Raw genomic sequence first — 16,504 nt, 5'->3', positions numbered from 1 at the left:
TATGTGTTTTTCTTTTTTTTCTTTTCTTTTTTGAGACAGTCTTGTTCTGTCGCCTAGGCTAGAGTGCAGTGACATGATCTTGGCTCACTGCAGCCTCTGCCTCCCGGGTTTAAGCAATTCTGCCTCAGCCTCCACAGTAGGTGGGATTACAGGCGTGTGCCACCATGCCTGGCTAATTTTTGTATTTTTGGTAGAGATAGGGTGTCGTCATGTTGGCCAGCCTGGTCTCGAACTCCTGACCTCAGATATTCTGGCCGCCTTGGCCTCCCAAAGTGTTGAGATTACAGGCGTGAGACACCGTGCCCAGCTGATTTTTTTTTTTAGACTATTGTTATGATGGATTACATTTATTGACTTTGAGTTGTTGAGCCAGCCTTGCATTCCTGGAATAAATCCCACTTGATCATGGTGTGTAATTCTTTTTATACATTGTAGATTTGATTTGCTAATATTTTGTCAGGGATTTTCACATCTATGTTCATGGTGTGTACTGGTCTGCAGTTTTCCTTTATTTGTAGTATCTTTGTCTGGTTTTGGTATTAGGGTAATACTTTGAATTAATTAGGAAGTATTCCCTCTGCTTATTTTCTGAAAGAATTTGTAGAGAACTGGTACCATTTCTTCCTTAAATGCTTGGTAGAATTTTCCAGTGAAGTCAGTTGGGCTTTGTAAATCCTTCTTTTGGAAGGTTATTTATTGGTCTTCTTATTTTATTTTATTTTATTTGAGATGGAGTCTTGCCTATCACCCAGGCTGGAGTGCAGTGGTGTGATCTTGGCTCACTGTAGCTTCTGCCTCTCGAGTTCCAGCGATTCTCCTGCTTCAGCCTCCTGAGTAGCTGGGATTATAGGCTTCCCGCCACCATGCCTGGCTAATTTTTGTATTTTTAGTAGAGATGGGGGTTTCACCATGTTGGCCAGGCTGGTCTTAAACTCCTGACCTCAGGTGATCCACCCCCTCAGCCTCCCAAAGTGCTGGGATTACAGGTGTGAGCCACTGCACCTGGCCTTTTTTTTTTTTTTTTTTTAAATAGATGATCTAGTTCTCTTTGTGTGAGTTTGGTAGTTTGTTTCTTTCCAAGAATTGCTCCATTTCAACTAAGTTACTAAATTTGTGGGCATAGAGTTCTTAGTATTCTTTTTTTTTTTTAATGTTCATGGAATTAGTGATGATGATTCTTTGATTTCTGATATTAGTTTGTCTTCTCTTTTTTTTTCCCCCCTCTCTCTCTTCAATCAATTATATTGATCTTTTTGAAGGACCAGTTTTTGGTTTCATTGATTTGTTTTTTCTGTTGTGATTTTCTGTTTTCTTGTTTCAGTTTCATTGGTTCTTGCTCTGATTTTATTCATCTTACTTTAGGTTTATATTGGTCTTTCTTTTCCAGTTACGTGAGGTGGCAGCTTAGAGTATTGGTTTTAGAACTTTTTTTCTTTCCTCCTCTATGCCTCTAATGCTATAAATTTCTCCTCTAATCACGGTTTTTTCTTTCCTACTCTATGCATCTAATGCTACAAATCTCCTCTAATCATGGAAATTTTAATAGGTTTTATTTTCATTTTCATTTAGTTCAATGTATTTTAAAATTTCTATTGAGATTTCCTTGATTCCTGTATTATTTTGAGGTGAGTTGTTTTAAACTCCAACTATTTGGAGAGTTTTCCAGCTGTGTTTCTGCTATTGATTTCTATTAATAGTTCAATTCTGTTGTGGTGTGAGAGCATACTTTGTATTATCTATCCCTTTAAATTTTTAAAGGTGTATTTTAAGGCTCAGGATATCGTCTACCTTGGTGAATGTTCTTAGTTTGAGAAGAGTATGTATTGTGCTGTTGTTGAATGAAGTGTTCTGTAATGTCAGTTAGATCCATTTGATTGCTGATTCTGTTCAGCTCAACTGTGTTACTGGTTTTCTACTTGCTGGGTATATCAGCTACCTATACAGAGGTGTGAGGTCTCCCAGTTTAATAGTGGATTTGTCTATTACTCTTTGGAGTTCAATTTTTGCTTCACGTATTTTGGTGTAATTCAGCTCTAACCTTTGTTCAGAAGTCATTTTTCTCTTAGTTTGAAAACTGCTTTTTCTGTAATTAACATAGCTATTCTAGCTTTCTTTTGATTAGTGTTGGCATGGTATGTCTTTCTCATACCTTTACTTTTAACCCGTGTCTTTGTAAAGTGGGGTTTTTAAAATGGATAGCATATAGTTGGCTCTATTTTTTGAAAACTCACTGTGACAATTTCTGTTTTTGAGACAGAATCTTACTCTGTCACCCAGGCTGGAATGCAGTGGTGCAGTCTTGGCTCACTGCAACCTCTGCCTCCCTGGTTCAAATGATTTTGCCTTAGCCTCCTGAATAGCTGGGATTACAGGCACCTGCCACCATGCCCGGCTAAGTTTTGTATTTTTAGTAGAGACACGGTTTCCCCGTGTTGACTAGACTGATCTCGAACTCCTGACCTCAGGTGATCCACCTGCCTCGGCCTTCCAAAGTGCTGGGATTAGAGACATGAGCCACTGTGCCCATCTGACAATTTGTTTTACTTGGTATATTTAAGTCATTCAGATGTAAAGTGATTGTTGATATAATTGGATTCATAGCTGCCATGCGTGTAATTGTTTCTGGTGTTTTTTTGTGTGTGTACTTTTTTTTTCTTTTTTATCTTCCCCTTTTTTTCTGCCTTCTCCAATTTTAGTTGAACATTTAACTTGATTGCATTTTCTGTATTCTCTTACTGTATCTGTTAAATGTGTTTTTTTGGTGGCTGCCTGGAGTTTGCAATATACATTTACAACTAAGCTAAGTGCACTTTCAGATATTATACTGCTTCATGGATAATGCAGTTACCTTAGCATAGTCCCAGTTCCTCCCTCCTGTCTTTTATACATTGCTGTCATTTGTTTCCCTGATCTATATACTATAACCATCTAGAAGATTTTATTTTACCTTTTTATCCTTCTCTGACATTCTTTCTCTCTTTATGTAGATTTGAGTTTCTCACCTATATCATTTTCCTTTTTGCTAATGTATTGGCGACAACCTTCCTCAGTTTTTGGCTAAGAAAGTCTTTACTTCTTTTGTAGGATAACTTTACTGGATACAGAATTTTAGTTTGGAGGCTTTTTTTTCCCCCCAGCTCTATAAACATTTTACCCTGTTTCCTTCCTGCTTGCATGATTTTTGTTTTGTTTTGTTTTTTGAGATGGAACCTCACTCTGTCACCCACTCTGGGGTGGAGTGGCGTGATCTTGGCTCACTACAAGCTCTACCTTCCAGGCGCAAGTGATTCTCCTGCCTCAGCCTCCCAAGTAGCTGAGACTACAGGTGCGGGCCACCACGCCTGGCTAATTTTTGTATTTTTAGTAGAGACGGGTGTTTTGTCATATTGACCCAGGGTGGTCTTGAACTCCAGACCTCAAGTGGTCGCCTGCCTCGGCCTCCCAAAGTGCTGGAATTACAGGCATGAGCCACCACACCCAGCAGCTTGCATGATTTGTAATGGGAAGTCCAGTGTAATTCTTATCTTTGTTCCTCTATAGGTAAAGTGTTTTGTTCCTGACTTCTTTCAAGATTTTTCTCTTTGTGTTACTTTGCAGCTAGGCCCGTGACATACCTAGTAGAGATTTTTTAGTATTTATCCTGCCTGGTATTGGCGACATAAATAACTTTCTGTCTAACTAAGTCTGTTCACGTTGTTGTGCAGCCTTTGCCACCATCCATCTCCGGAACTTCATTCCCCAACTGCAGCTCTGTGCCCGTTAAACACTAACTCCCCATTTCGCTCACCCATCCTTTGGCATCCACCATGCTGCTTTCTGTCCCTGTGAATTTGACTAAGCACCTCATATGAGTGGAATCATAGAATATTTGTCCTTTTGTGTGTGGCCTATTTCGTTTAGCATAGTGTCTTCAAGGTCAAAGACACCTTTTAAACACCTATCTTCTTCCTGGAAAAATTTCCTATTTTATAATTCTGAAATATATCCAACTCTGGTTCTGATGTTTGCCTTGTCTTTTCAGTCTGTTTTTTCTTGCCTTTTGACATGGCTTGTAATTTTTTGCTGAAAGCCAGACATGAAGTATCAGGTAATAAAGACTGAAGATTTAGCCTTTTATTATGAGATTATATGTTAATCTAGTTAGGAGATGGGCTATGTTTAATGTGTTTTGTAGCTGCAGATCCTAGAGGTTTCAGTTTCTCCCTGCTCTCCCATTGTCTTTGGGATTTCCCAAGAAATTTTATTGAATTTACTGAACTCTGTGTCTTGCAACTTTTTTATTTGTAATCCACTGTCATTATATTGGAGCATTGTTGATGAGGTGGTAACGTGTAGGAGAGCAGAAGCATCATATGTCATATGTCACCTTATGGTTAAATCTTAGTTTTATTTTTATTCTTTTTGAGACAGAGTCTCCTTATGTTGCCCAGACTGCTCTCGAACTCCTGAGCTTAGTCTCCTGAATAGCTGAGACTACAGACACACCACTGCACCTGGCTCCTTAGTTTTTTAGTGGGCCTGAGTCCTGGTCTATGACTCTTTTTAAAAAAAAAAAAAAAAAAAAACTAGACAGGAAGCCTAGATGGGGCTGGAGTTGGCTGATTGCTCCTCCCTAGGGTCAGGTAAAGCTCCGGTAAGGTAGTTTACTCAGGAGGGCAGGCTTTTGTTGTGGGGACTGCTGTGTGTGTGTGTGTGTGTGTGTGTGTGTGTGTGTGTGTGTGTGTGTGTGTAGATTAGATAGATAGATAGATAGATAGATAAATAGATAGACAGACAGACAGACAGATAGTGGTTACTTTCCCAGAGTTACTTCCCCTCCCTTGTCAGTCATGAGGGAAACTTTCTTCCGTTATTACTTTGAGAACTTTGTGGATTTCTTTGAGATAATATTCAGGAAAGTGTGGGGTTTGCTAAGACTCTAGGGTTTTTAATGCTTAAACTAGTTCACTCTCAGCTTCTGACAATTCATTCAAATTGTCATTTAAGTGTTCCTACCAGTTGCTGCAGCAGTTGCTGGTAAGCTGACCTCAGCTCATGATCCTTTGTGTTAGTTTGTCTGTCATGATTTTGTAGGGGTGGTTTGACTTGTGATCTCAATTCTTTGATCTGAGAAAGGAGAGTTATTGATTTTTCAGTTTGCTAAGGTTTTTTCTTATTGTAAAGATAGGTCTGATGACTTCTAAATTTTTACAAGAGAAAGTTGAAACTGGAAGTCCAATGGAAGACTCTAAAGTCAAATCTCAGTTTAATTACGAGAGGTGTCTGCTCCTTCCATTTTGTTAGCCCTCAGGGGCACCTTTTTTGTTTTAATTGTGGTAAGACATGCATAATGTAAAATTTACCTCTTTAACCATTTGTAAGTGTACAACTTCAGTGGCACTAAGTCTGTTCACATTGTTGTGCAGCCATTGCCACCATCCATCTCCAGAACTTCTTCATTCCCCAACTGAAGCTCTGTGCCTGTTAAACACTAACTCCGCATTTCTCTCCCCCATCCCCCGGCATCCACCATTCTACTTTCTGTCCCTGTGAATTTGACTAAGCACCTCATATGAGTGGAATCATAGAATATTTGTCCTTTTGTGTGTGGCCTATTTCATTTAGCATCCTGTCTTCAAGGTCAAAGACACCTTTTAAACAGAACCTTCTATCAAAATATATTAAATTCCTCTTTAGCATGTACCTGAGTTGTTAGAGTTGTCCTTTTCCTGGGCTCATGACTTGGTTCAGTCATAATTTCATTGATTTGTCCAGCCCCAGATGGGAAGAGTTGGGTATGGGGTGAGGATGGGGTTGGATAAGATGTTAGACAGTTTTTAACTATTTTAAAGTCAAGTGTTTTATAATTTGTTCCAGGACTTGCAGAGTGTTCTCACATATTCAAATGAAAATAGTAAATACAGTTGGTGGTTAGAATGTGCACAGTATTTATTCTATCAGTTTGGAGGCTGAGTGTTCATAACCTGTCTCCTGAATAGGTACTAGTTTTATACAGATGAAGATTTTCATTTGTGGTGGTGTGGGGAATGCCATGCAACTAGGGAGGGTCTTGCTTATTATTGTAGTGCTACTTGGATCTTAATTTCATCCTTTTTATTCCTTTTGCTCCTAGTTGTGATGATTTATGGCTTCTGTATGAACCTTTATTTTTCCAGCCTATCCATTGTGAAAGGGAGTCAGCTTGCCAGCAGTCAGGAGTGGGTGTGCTCTGATACATGTAGGCCTGGCAGGAGGACCAACACTTTGTTTGATCACTAGAGCCCAGGAGGTTGAGGACAGTGAGCTATGATCATGCCACTGCTCTACAGCTTGGGCGATGGAGCAAGACCCTGTCTGTCTGTCTGTCTCTTTTTCTTTCTAACTAACTAAATAAATGTTTACATAGTTTCACTTTGTTGCTAGGGACTGTACCTTTCCTTTGGCAAAATATGAATTTGTTTCTTACTGTTTAGAATAGGTAAGTTTTCTTTATTGCTGATAATTATATTATGTAGGACATCTTTTTGGCAAGGGCTGTATTTATTCACTATTTGATTATACTTAAACTTTAGGCTGGGCATGATGGCTCTTGCTTGTAATCCCAGCACTTTGAGAGGCTGAGGTGGGAGGATTGCTTGATCTCAAGAGTTCAAGACCAGCCTGGGCAACATAGCAAGTGAGACCCCATCTCAAAAAAAAAAAAAAGAACTTCTGGTGATTTTAGATTGCCTTTGGCAGTTGAGATTTATTCTGTAAGTACTCGTTTGTTTGTTTGTTTGTTTTTTGTATTTGAGTTTTGAGGCTTTTGTCTCCATAGTAGTAAATAGTATCAGATTAGTGTTTTCAAGTTTTTAGGTTTGCTTTTAGTAAATTATCACAGCAAATAGGGTCTGTTATCAGCAAAGCTGCCTCTAGCTCCCACTAAAATTCTCTTTGAGGGCAGGAATGTTTATTCTTGTTCACTGTTGTATCCCTAGAAAAATAGCTGGCACATGGTAGATGTTCCATAAATATTTAATGAATGAATGTGTTTTATGAAAACTGTCAGTATTCACTATGTTAGAGAAATTATAGACTTTTACAAGTTTTAAAGAATCTGATTAGTTCTCTGATTTATCTTTTCATCTTTGTTGTTGCTGTTGTTAAATAGAGACGGGGTCTCACTCTGTCATCCAGGCTGGAGTGTGGTGGTGTCATCATAGCTCACTGCAGCTTTGAACTTTTGGCCTCAAGTGATCCTCCTGCCTTGGCCTCCCAAAATGCTGGGATTACAGGTGTAGCCACCACACTTAGCGTCTTTCCTCCTTTTGCTGACTAATCAGTTTAGTATTTTTTTTTAACACTTCTATTCCAAGGTAACTTAGGAAGAGATGATACATAGTAGATTTTTATGAGACACCAATTCTTTTTAAAGTTTCTTTGGAAGAGGTGGCTAGCAAACATATAAGCCTATGATTTCAGTCATCTATACTTTTAAAAATTTATTTTTGCCGGGCACGGTGGCTCAAGCCTGTAATCCCAGCACTTTGGGAGGCCGAGACGGGCGGATCACGAGGTCAGGAGATCGAGACCATCCTGGCTAACACGGTGAAACCCCGTCTCTACTAAAAATACAAAAACTAGCCGGGCGAGGTGGCGGGCGCCTGTAGTCCCAGCTACTCGGGAGGCTGAGGCAGGAGAATGGCGTGAACCCGGGAGGCGGAGCTTGCAGTGAGCTGAGATCTGGCCACTGCACTCCAGTCCGGGCGACAGAGCGAGACTCCGCCTCAAAAAAAAAAAAAAAAAAAAAATTATTTTTACTGTCTTCTTTATGTAATTGTTTCTAGGAATAATAACAAAGATCATGTTTCTTCTGGATTTATTACCCATGCTCAAAAGGGAGTACATCGAAACTTATAAGTAAACTTTTTTGTTTATTTAAGAAATACTTAGAATACCTACTACAAGCCAGGCACACTATTCTCTGTGCTGGGAATACTTGTAAGAATGAAAAAACACAACTTTAGTGAAACTTACCTTCTTGTAGAGGAGATAGAAATAAGTAAAATGTAGACTAAAACCAGAGTTCTCTTAGAGGAGTTATTTGTGTAGGCTGTAACTTTTAGAAATCATAAATTCATTAAGTACCAGATTTTTTTTTTTGACATTGTGGGAGAATGAGATTCTCCATGTGAGAACTTACAACAGTGCAAGGTACTTTGATAGGAGCAGTTTGGTGAACAAAGATGCTTCTTTACAGTCTTTGCTCTCAAGAGACTCACATAAGAACTGCAAAACTATATAAAGGTAACAACCATGCAGTATCAATAATATGCTTTAACAGTACAGAAAAGTTGAAGTTTCTTGACTGCCGGCTGAGTCTAGGCAGACAATAGGTGGAACAGAGGTATACCGAAGCTAAACAACATATGCGTTTGGGGAATGGTAACTTTTTTTGGTATGGTAGAATCAGGAAGATATGTGTTGAGATCTGTGGGGAATATCAGGAGCACAGACAAGAAGAGTAAATTAAAGGTGGATTGCTATCAGCCTGGGCAACATGGTGAAACTCCGTCTCTACAAAAAATACAAAAATCAGCCAGGTGTGGTGGTGTGCACCTGCAGTCCCAGCTACTTGGGAGGAGGCTGAGGTGGGAGGATCACTTGAGCCCAGGAAGATGAGGTTTCAGTGAGTGCTGATTGGGCCACTGCACTCCAGCCTGGGTGACAGAGTGAGACCCTGTCTCAAGAAAAAGAAAAAAGGATTCTTAATGCAGCAGATCTCCAGATGGTCTTATTGGTAGTGGGGAGCCACAGATGACTTTTCAGCAGGACAGTGACACGATTACATTTCTTGTGAACATTCAGTGACTATGGAAAAATGGGTTAGAGGATAGAGCAGGAGTTGCATAGGGACCAATATGAAGTATCCAAATATGCAGTCAAGGGGCAAGATCACCAGTTTTGCTTGTCTGGGGAGTGTCAAAATAAGCTTCTGAGTCCTGTGAAGGGTGCCTCCTAAAACACAAGTCCATCATATATACTGTGAATGGAATTGTCTCAGGTGGCAGCCTTCTGACCAGCATAGATGAGGTCTTTAAGTTGAAGGTATTGAAAACTGAAGAAAAAGAAATGAATCCAAGAGAAGTTTGTAATTGATAGGATTGGTAGTCTATTGGGGATGGGAGTTTTGTGGAATAATAATAATAATAATAATAATTAAAGATGGTTTGAAGTTTAAGGCTATGTTAGGTGATGGTCTGGATGATACTTTTTGTTTTGTTTGAGACAGAGTCTCTCTCTGTTGCCCAGGCTAGAGCGCAGTGGTGCAATCTCAACTTAACTGCAATCTCCACCTCCCACAACCCATGTGAAACCCAGGTTCAAGCGATTCTCCTCCCTCAGCTTCCCAAGTAGCTGGGATTACAGGCATGTGCTGCCACGCCTGGCTAATTTTTTTTTTTTTTTTAATGTCTTTTTAGTAGAGATGGGGTTTCACCATGTTGGCCAGGCTGGTCTTGAACTCCTAGCCTCAAGTGATCCACCCGCCTCAGCCTTTCAAAGTGCTGGGATTACAGGCGTGAGCCACCATGCCTGGCTGATACTGTTTTGTTTTTGTTTTTGCCACTGTGTGTCTGCTTTTAATAAATTGCTTCGTTCCTCATTGGTCCTGTCTTAAACGTCTCTCCACTCCTAATTCAGTCTTTGTAATTTGTTATAGACTAGCTATCCAAGCTTATTAGAAGTATTTCTGAAACAAAGGAATTTTTCCTGTGGGTACATTGAGTAAAGGCTATGTGGGCTTTAAGTATACTGAAGTATAGGGATCTTGACGTCTGTCAAAGGTACTCATTTATTATGTCCCAGATTAAATTTTCTAGAAAAATTACCTTATATATTAACTTTCATATTATTTCATAATAACAATTTAGCCCTGTGGTTCTAGTTAAAAACTTATTGTGGAAAATTTTAAACATACCCTAAAATAAAGAGAATTGTATATAATGAACTCCAGCATACCTGTCAACATTTTGCTGGTCTTGTTTTATCTGTTCTCTTTTTTCCTCACCTCCTGGAATATTTTAAAGCAAATGCCAGGCATATCCATTCACTACAGATACTTGAGTATCTAACAGATAAAGACTCTGTTATTTTTCTTCTTAACCACAGTATCATTAGCACACCAAACAATCTTTACCCTAATTTAACACCATCTAATGAGATAACCAGTTTGGGTTCATATTTTCCTGTTGGTTTCAAAAAAGGCGTTTTAAATAGTTAGTTTGTTTAAATCAGGTTCCAAACAAGTCTTGGGGTTATTTTTTAAATTGATTTTTTTTGTTTTTGAGACAGTTTCACTCTTTTTGCCAGGGTGGAGTGCAGTGGTGCGATCTCTGCTCACTGCAACCTCTGCCCACGGGTTCAAGTGATTTTCTTGCCTCAGCCTCCTGAGTAGCTGGGATTATAGGCATGTGCCACAACACCCGGCTAATTTTTGTATTTCTAGTAGAGATGGGGTTTCGCCATGTTGGCCAGGCTGGTCTCAAACTCCTGGCCTCAAAAGTGATTTGCCCACTTCAGCCACTTCAGGTGATCCACCTGCCTTGGCCTCCCAAAGTGCTAGGGTTACAGGTATGAGCCACTGCACCAAGCCTAAAATTGATTATTTTTTAAAGAGTATAAGCTGTTTCTAAAGAGAGCAATGCTGTTTTGACAGTCTTTCTACCTGAAACTTAGTTTTGCTTATCTGTGTAAGAACATGTTAAAATAATTGGTGCCGAGTTTTTTTTTTTTATGATTTTTAACATTTTAGGAAATCTTTCTCTCTCTCTCTTTTTTTTTTTTTTTTTTGAGGCAGGATCTTACTCTGTCACCCAGGCTGGAGTATAGTGGTGCAATCTCAGCTCACTGTAGCCTCAACCTCCCAGGTTCAGGTGATCCTTCGTACCTCAGCCTCCTGAGCTGGGGACTACAGGGGTGTGCCACCATGCCTGGCTAAGTTTTGTACTTTTTGTAAAGATGGGGTTTCGCCACATTGGCCAGGCTGGTCTCAAACTCCTGGCCTCAAGTGATTTGCCCACTTCAGCCTCCCAAAATGCTGGGATTATGGACATGAGCTGTCATGCCCAGCCAGAAAATTTTTCTAAAAAGGAGGGAAGTAAGTATGACCTCACTTATTTAGAAGCCTAGAGAGTAGTAGTGTGAGCTGATTTGAGAAGATTCAAGTTTGGAGGAGACTACATCTCTACAAGAAAAAGAACCCCACATGGGATTTAAGGACTGCTTTGTAACTACTTATTTGTTACAGTGTTTTCTCTCTCTCTGGATTTAGCTTCCCTGTCTGTAAAATAAAGGGTGGGTGATTTTTTGGGTTTCTTTTATTTCTTAATTGTGTTTTATTTTACATTTATCCTTAACTTTGACAGGATTCTCAAAGTTGGATTGGTGGAAACAATGAACCATTGACAGGCTTTACATGGCGAGGTGGCTGTGAAAGAGAAACAACAGGCATACAAGTTTGGAATGAAGTATTTGTGATTGACAGACCTAATGGAACGAAAGTAAAATTCTGTTTATACTTTTCTACCCTGTGTTCTTTCTTGGGCTATTTTCTGATATCAGAAATCAAAACAACACAGAACTAGTAATGTTTGATAACTTTAACATATGGATTATTATGTCAAATGTATGAGATATAAGTACTTTTCTTAATGACTGATTTTCAAATTTATCATTTGATTTTTTTTTATAGTCATTTTTGGCCACTGTTTTACTAAGTATTTTAAACTCTCAAATTCCTAGGTTGCCGTGCTGCTTATGGATACCCAGGGTGCCTTTGATAGCCAGTCAACTATCAAAGACTGTGCAACGGTGTTTGCTCTGAGCACTATGACTAGCTCTGTCCAGGTGAGACACAAGAGTAAGTGGTACAATCAGTTCACATAATCATTTGACCCCTCTTTTTTTTTTTTTTCTTTTTTGAGACAGAGTTTCACTCTTGTTGCCCAGGCTAGAGTACAGTGGCGTGATCTCGGCTCACTGCAACCCCTGCCTCCCAAGTTCATTCTCCTAACCCGAGTAGCTGGGATTACAGGCTCCCGCCACCATGCCCAGCTAATTTTTTGTATTTTTAGTAGAGACGGGTTTCACCATGTTGGCCAGGCTGGTCTCGAACTCCTGACCTCAGGTGACCCGCCCACCTTGGCCTCCCAAAGTGCTGGGATTACAGGCATGGTCCACCGCACCTGGTGTTTGGCCCCTCTTGAAAATGCCGTTTTAATTTTTTTTGAGATGGATTCTTACTATGTTGCCCAGGTTGGAGTGTAGTGGCTATTCATGGGTGTGATCATGCACACTCTAGCTTTTTCCTCCTGGGCTGAAGTGATCCTCCTGCCTCAGCCTCTTAAGTAGCTGGGACTATCAGCATGTGCCACCTTGTGCTGGCAAAATGCCTTTTGATTGAAGGGAAAAAAAGGAATTAAAAATAAAGAGAGCTATTTACATTTCTTGAAAGCTATTTACGTTTCTTATTGGTTATTTACATTTCCATGCATGGTTTTCTGGCTTAGGATGTGAAATTTTGTACTTTGGATAGTTACAAAGGATGCAATAAACCAACAACCAGTCTCTTTATTTTTTCATTATGGAATATATACTTTTTTTTTTTTTTTAAAAGGAAAAGATACCACATTATCTGTAATTGAAATCAGTTAGATGACTACCAGACACAGCAATATGGAGAGTATATTTTTGTTTTTTTGTTTTTTTGGCTAAAACAAACAAAAAACCCCAGTAATTAAGCTTAGAAGTCTAGTTTTTTATTCTATATCTGTGACAAGTGGTACTCAGTTATTTGAACTAAAGGAGATAAAAGCAGAATAATTAATTAATGTTTAATTTAGAAAACCCAAATAATGCTTATGTAATAATAAACAGGATTTTTAGCATCTTCATTTAGGAAGGGATAAAATCCCTTCTCTTTTTCACTTATATTCAAATTGTATTTGGTGTTCTATCAGGTTCTAGTTTCTTCAGGCTAGGCCATTTCTTTTCTGTATAATTTAGATGGATTGGACTGAATTAAACTACCACATGTCATTTGGTATTTCTTTACTTTTTCTTTTCTGAGATCATCTGTGGCTGATACATCTCTGAAAAATGAATTATTGAAGTATGGCGGTTAGGCCCAGCTGGTGATGGTGTATCAAGAAGTATATTTGCAAATATTTTTTAAAAATGGGTATGTGATCCTCCCAAGATAAGAAATTATTCTTATCAATGGTAGATCATAGGTGATGCTGTCACAGTGTCTTGGATTTTTTTAATGCCTTCCAGTAATGTCTGGAACATGTGACTCGTCTCTCTAAGCTCCCATTTTCCTCCTTCCTCAGTTTGAAGTACCTAGCTATCAGAGTGGAAAGAAGGTTGGCTGTTAACATGAGCTAAAAGAAGTATACTGTTCAGCTTGGCTTCAGTTTATTATAGGGTTGGGATATTTGTCATTACCCACTAAGTGATGCTGGTGGGGACCCTCTAAGTCTCTTTTTTCTCTGATCTTGCAAGATGGCACAACTGTGATTCCCCTGAAGCAAGCAGAAGCCCCTCAGGTTAGCTGGCTCTAGAGGGAGTTCTCTGTCCTATAACTTATCCCTTTGTCTTTTTTTCTTTGTTTATTCAACTTTCTGATAGTAAGAGACCTGGTTTTAGACAGCCACTTAAAGCTGTACAGCCACTTTGTTGTCTGTAAAATGAGTTTACTCATCTTGCCTATCTTGCATGTGGTTGTTATGTGCAGTCAGAAATGAGAGCTAAATGAGATAATGCATATGAAAGTGCTTTGTAAAGTATAAATAACCAAGAAGATTAAGATTATGATTATTTTCTTCCTTGCCTTTGAGGGGGTAGTTTTCTTTCCTTGTGTAAGATATCTGGCTGATAGATAAATGTTAATTTGATCTTCTTGTCATTTATTCCTTCAACAAATACATACTGAGCACCTGTTACATACAAGACTGTGTGCTAAGTATTAGTGATCTAAGTTAAATAAATCCCTTTCTCTGTTTCCTGGCCCTGACAATGAAATGATCCAGACCTGTTTTCTAAAAGCAAAGGCCCGCATAGGTTAATCATGGTGTCAGAGTTTATGTTAAAAATGTTAAAATCTAAATCATCACCTCAGTCATCAATTACTTTTAAATCCTTGTTTGGAATTAGTAGCTAAGAATATTATTTTAGGTTTGCTGGCCTAAATTGACTATATTCTTGACCTCCAAGTGGTTTGGCCAGAGTATCACTTATTTGCTCTTAGAACAGATTGTTCGATCTTTGGAGTCACCCTGGTTCCTTAAGATGTAAGTTATTTTAGCAGAGGTGGTATCTGTTGATGGCCACTTTTCTCCTGTGGCAGTGTAGATTACTTTCTAAAGATCTGTCTTAGAATTAATGGATGAAAATCCCCCTTTCCTGAGGATGTTTAGACCCTCCTTTATCAGCTGTAGTTGCCTCCAAAAAATTCTGGAAAGGGCAATAGTGCCACCTACTGTTATTTTTATTAGCTTCCACAGGCCAGTAAAATTGTCATGTTGAGTGGAAGTAAAAACTGATGAGTAAGCAAACTGAGGACTGTGAGTAAAAAGAGAACCACACTAGAGTCAGTGGTAGTGGAGGTACCCACTGAGTCACTGTATACTCTGATGGTACCAGGGAGGAATTTATCTTTGTAAACTATTGCCCCTTGTATTCACTAATTTAGAAAAATGATGGTGGAAATAACCTACACTCTTTAAAAGATGATCATATCATAACATTAAAGAGCTTTGAGAAGGAGTAAAAGAAACCTACTAGATAGCACACTTGTTTTTCTACCACTTTGAGGCCATGAATATGCATATATTCATGTTTTTTACATATTTTACTGCCACTGCTTCTTCCTTAATATTCTATCTTGACTATTGTTAGGAAAAAAGAGAAAATCCTTTTCACATGTCACTCATCAAGATAGTAGTTAAGTGATTCCTTTGTGCTGAAGTACAAAATAACCTTTTTTCCACAAGTAAAGTTATATACAAGCTGGGTATTCAAAACACTAATAAAAAACAAAATAAATTTTGTTTTAACAGGTATATAATCTGTCTCAGAATATTCAAGAAGATGATCTTCAACATTTGCAAGTACGTATTTCATTTTTTAATTTTAATTTTTTGAGTTGGAGTTTCGCTCTTGTTGCCCAGACTAGATAAAGTACAATGGCACAATCTCAGCTCACTGCAACCTCCCCCTCCCAAGTTCAAGGGATTCTCCTGCCACAGTCTCCCAAGTAGCATTACAGGCATGCGCCACCGCACCTGGCTGATTTTGTATATTTAGTGGAGATGAAGTTTCACTGTGTTGGTCAGGCTGGTGTTGAACTTCTAACCTCAGGTGATCCGCCCACCTCGGCCTCCCAAAGTGCTGGGATTATCAGGCATGAGCCACTGCACCCAGCTGCAAGCACATGTTTCTTAAAGAAAATGTGCCAAGTATTGAAAATTTAATTCTCACTTTATTGTGAATTTACACTTGGAAGCCTATAATACTGGTAACACGATTGAATGTTATATGGGTTTAAACTGATGTATGACTTCTTAACTGGAAGAAATTTTGTATGTACCTAGTGTGTTAGAAAATTAAATGTTTGGTTTTCAAATGATTTTAAAGGTTCTGGTACCTGGAGCTTTGATGTAGAATAGGTTTACACATGTCTTCTTTGAATCTCTTTAGAGGCATTATTTTAACTAACTCAATTTAATAGTTATTTACAGAGTATGGAAGACTTGCGATGGAAGAAATCTACCAGAAACCATTTCAGGTAAAAAAGTCATTTTAACATTTTAAAGATTTGCCTATGAGAAGTTGTGAAGCCACCTCAGTTTGTAATTTTGGAGACACCAGGATATTACAACAGACCCATCGCTAGCCACAGATTCAGTGCAGTTGAAACTAACCTTTGGTAATGTCATCATCAGCATACTTACCAGTAATAGGCTAACAGGATAAATAGAATAAATGAATCTAGGCTAATTCTTAATGCTTTCACTTAGATTAAGGGGAGTAATGTTTCTGTTAATAGATGTTATTCTAAACTTAATAGGAAATATAAGACAGTCATGCCAATTTTTATTAAGTAGTTGAGCAGATTATGGGTGAAATATACCCTATTTGGCCTATATCAGTTTTTTCTGAACTTGGATAATTTTGCCACCCAGGGGACATTTGCTAATGTCTGGAGACATTTTTGGTTGTCACAGTTTTGTGGGGGAGCTTAGGACCACTTGGTATCCAGCACATAGAGGCCAGAAATATGGTTCAATGTTTTACAGTACACAGTACAGCCACACACAACTAAGAATTAACTGACCCAAAATGTCAGCAATGCTGAGGTTGAGAAATCTCACCCTCTATGAGTAAAAACATCCTGTGAAAATGTCCTTATTGACACCAGATCTATAATCAGTCTAGATAGCCATCAAGAATTAGTTGGTCTTGTAGTTAGTTACACAACCATGAT

At 38.8% G+C, this 16,504-nt stretch overlaps 1 protein-coding gene across 4 annotated transcripts in view; it reads left to right on the top strand.

Annotated features, from left to right (window-relative positions):
* ATL2 (atlastin GTPase 2) overlaps positions 1-16,504 on the top strand; it is an 80,519-nt gene that overhangs the window by 45,616 nt on the left and 18,399 nt on the right. For 3 of the 4 annotated variants that reach the window (XM_030921426.1, XM_030921425.1, XM_030921428.1), the window contains 4 exons: positions 11,385-11,519; positions 11,761-11,865; positions 15,078-15,128; positions 15,749-15,805. In XM_030921426.1, the coding sequence (XP_030777286.1) occupies positions 11,776-11,865; positions 15,078-15,128; positions 15,749-15,805 (198 nt within the window). In that variant the 5' untranslated portion in view covers positions 11,385-11,519; positions 11,761-11,775. Of the gene's footprint in view, positions 1-11,384; positions 11,520-11,760; positions 13,199-15,077; positions 15,129-15,748; positions 15,806-16,504 lie in introns of all 4 variants that reach the window. The other variant, XM_030921427.1, reaches the window with a different exon arrangement.

The sequence above is a fragment of the Rhinopithecus roxellana genome, chromosome 17, assembly GCF_007565055.1.
Source record: "Rhinopithecus roxellana isolate Shanxi Qingling chromosome 17, ASM756505v1, whole genome shotgun sequence".
Classification (NCBI taxonomy): Eukaryota; Metazoa; Chordata; class Mammalia; order Primates; family Cercopithecidae; genus Rhinopithecus; species Rhinopithecus roxellana.
The sequence above is the reverse complement of the archived record's forward strand: the minus strand, read 5'-3'. Positions and strand labels throughout refer to the sequence as shown.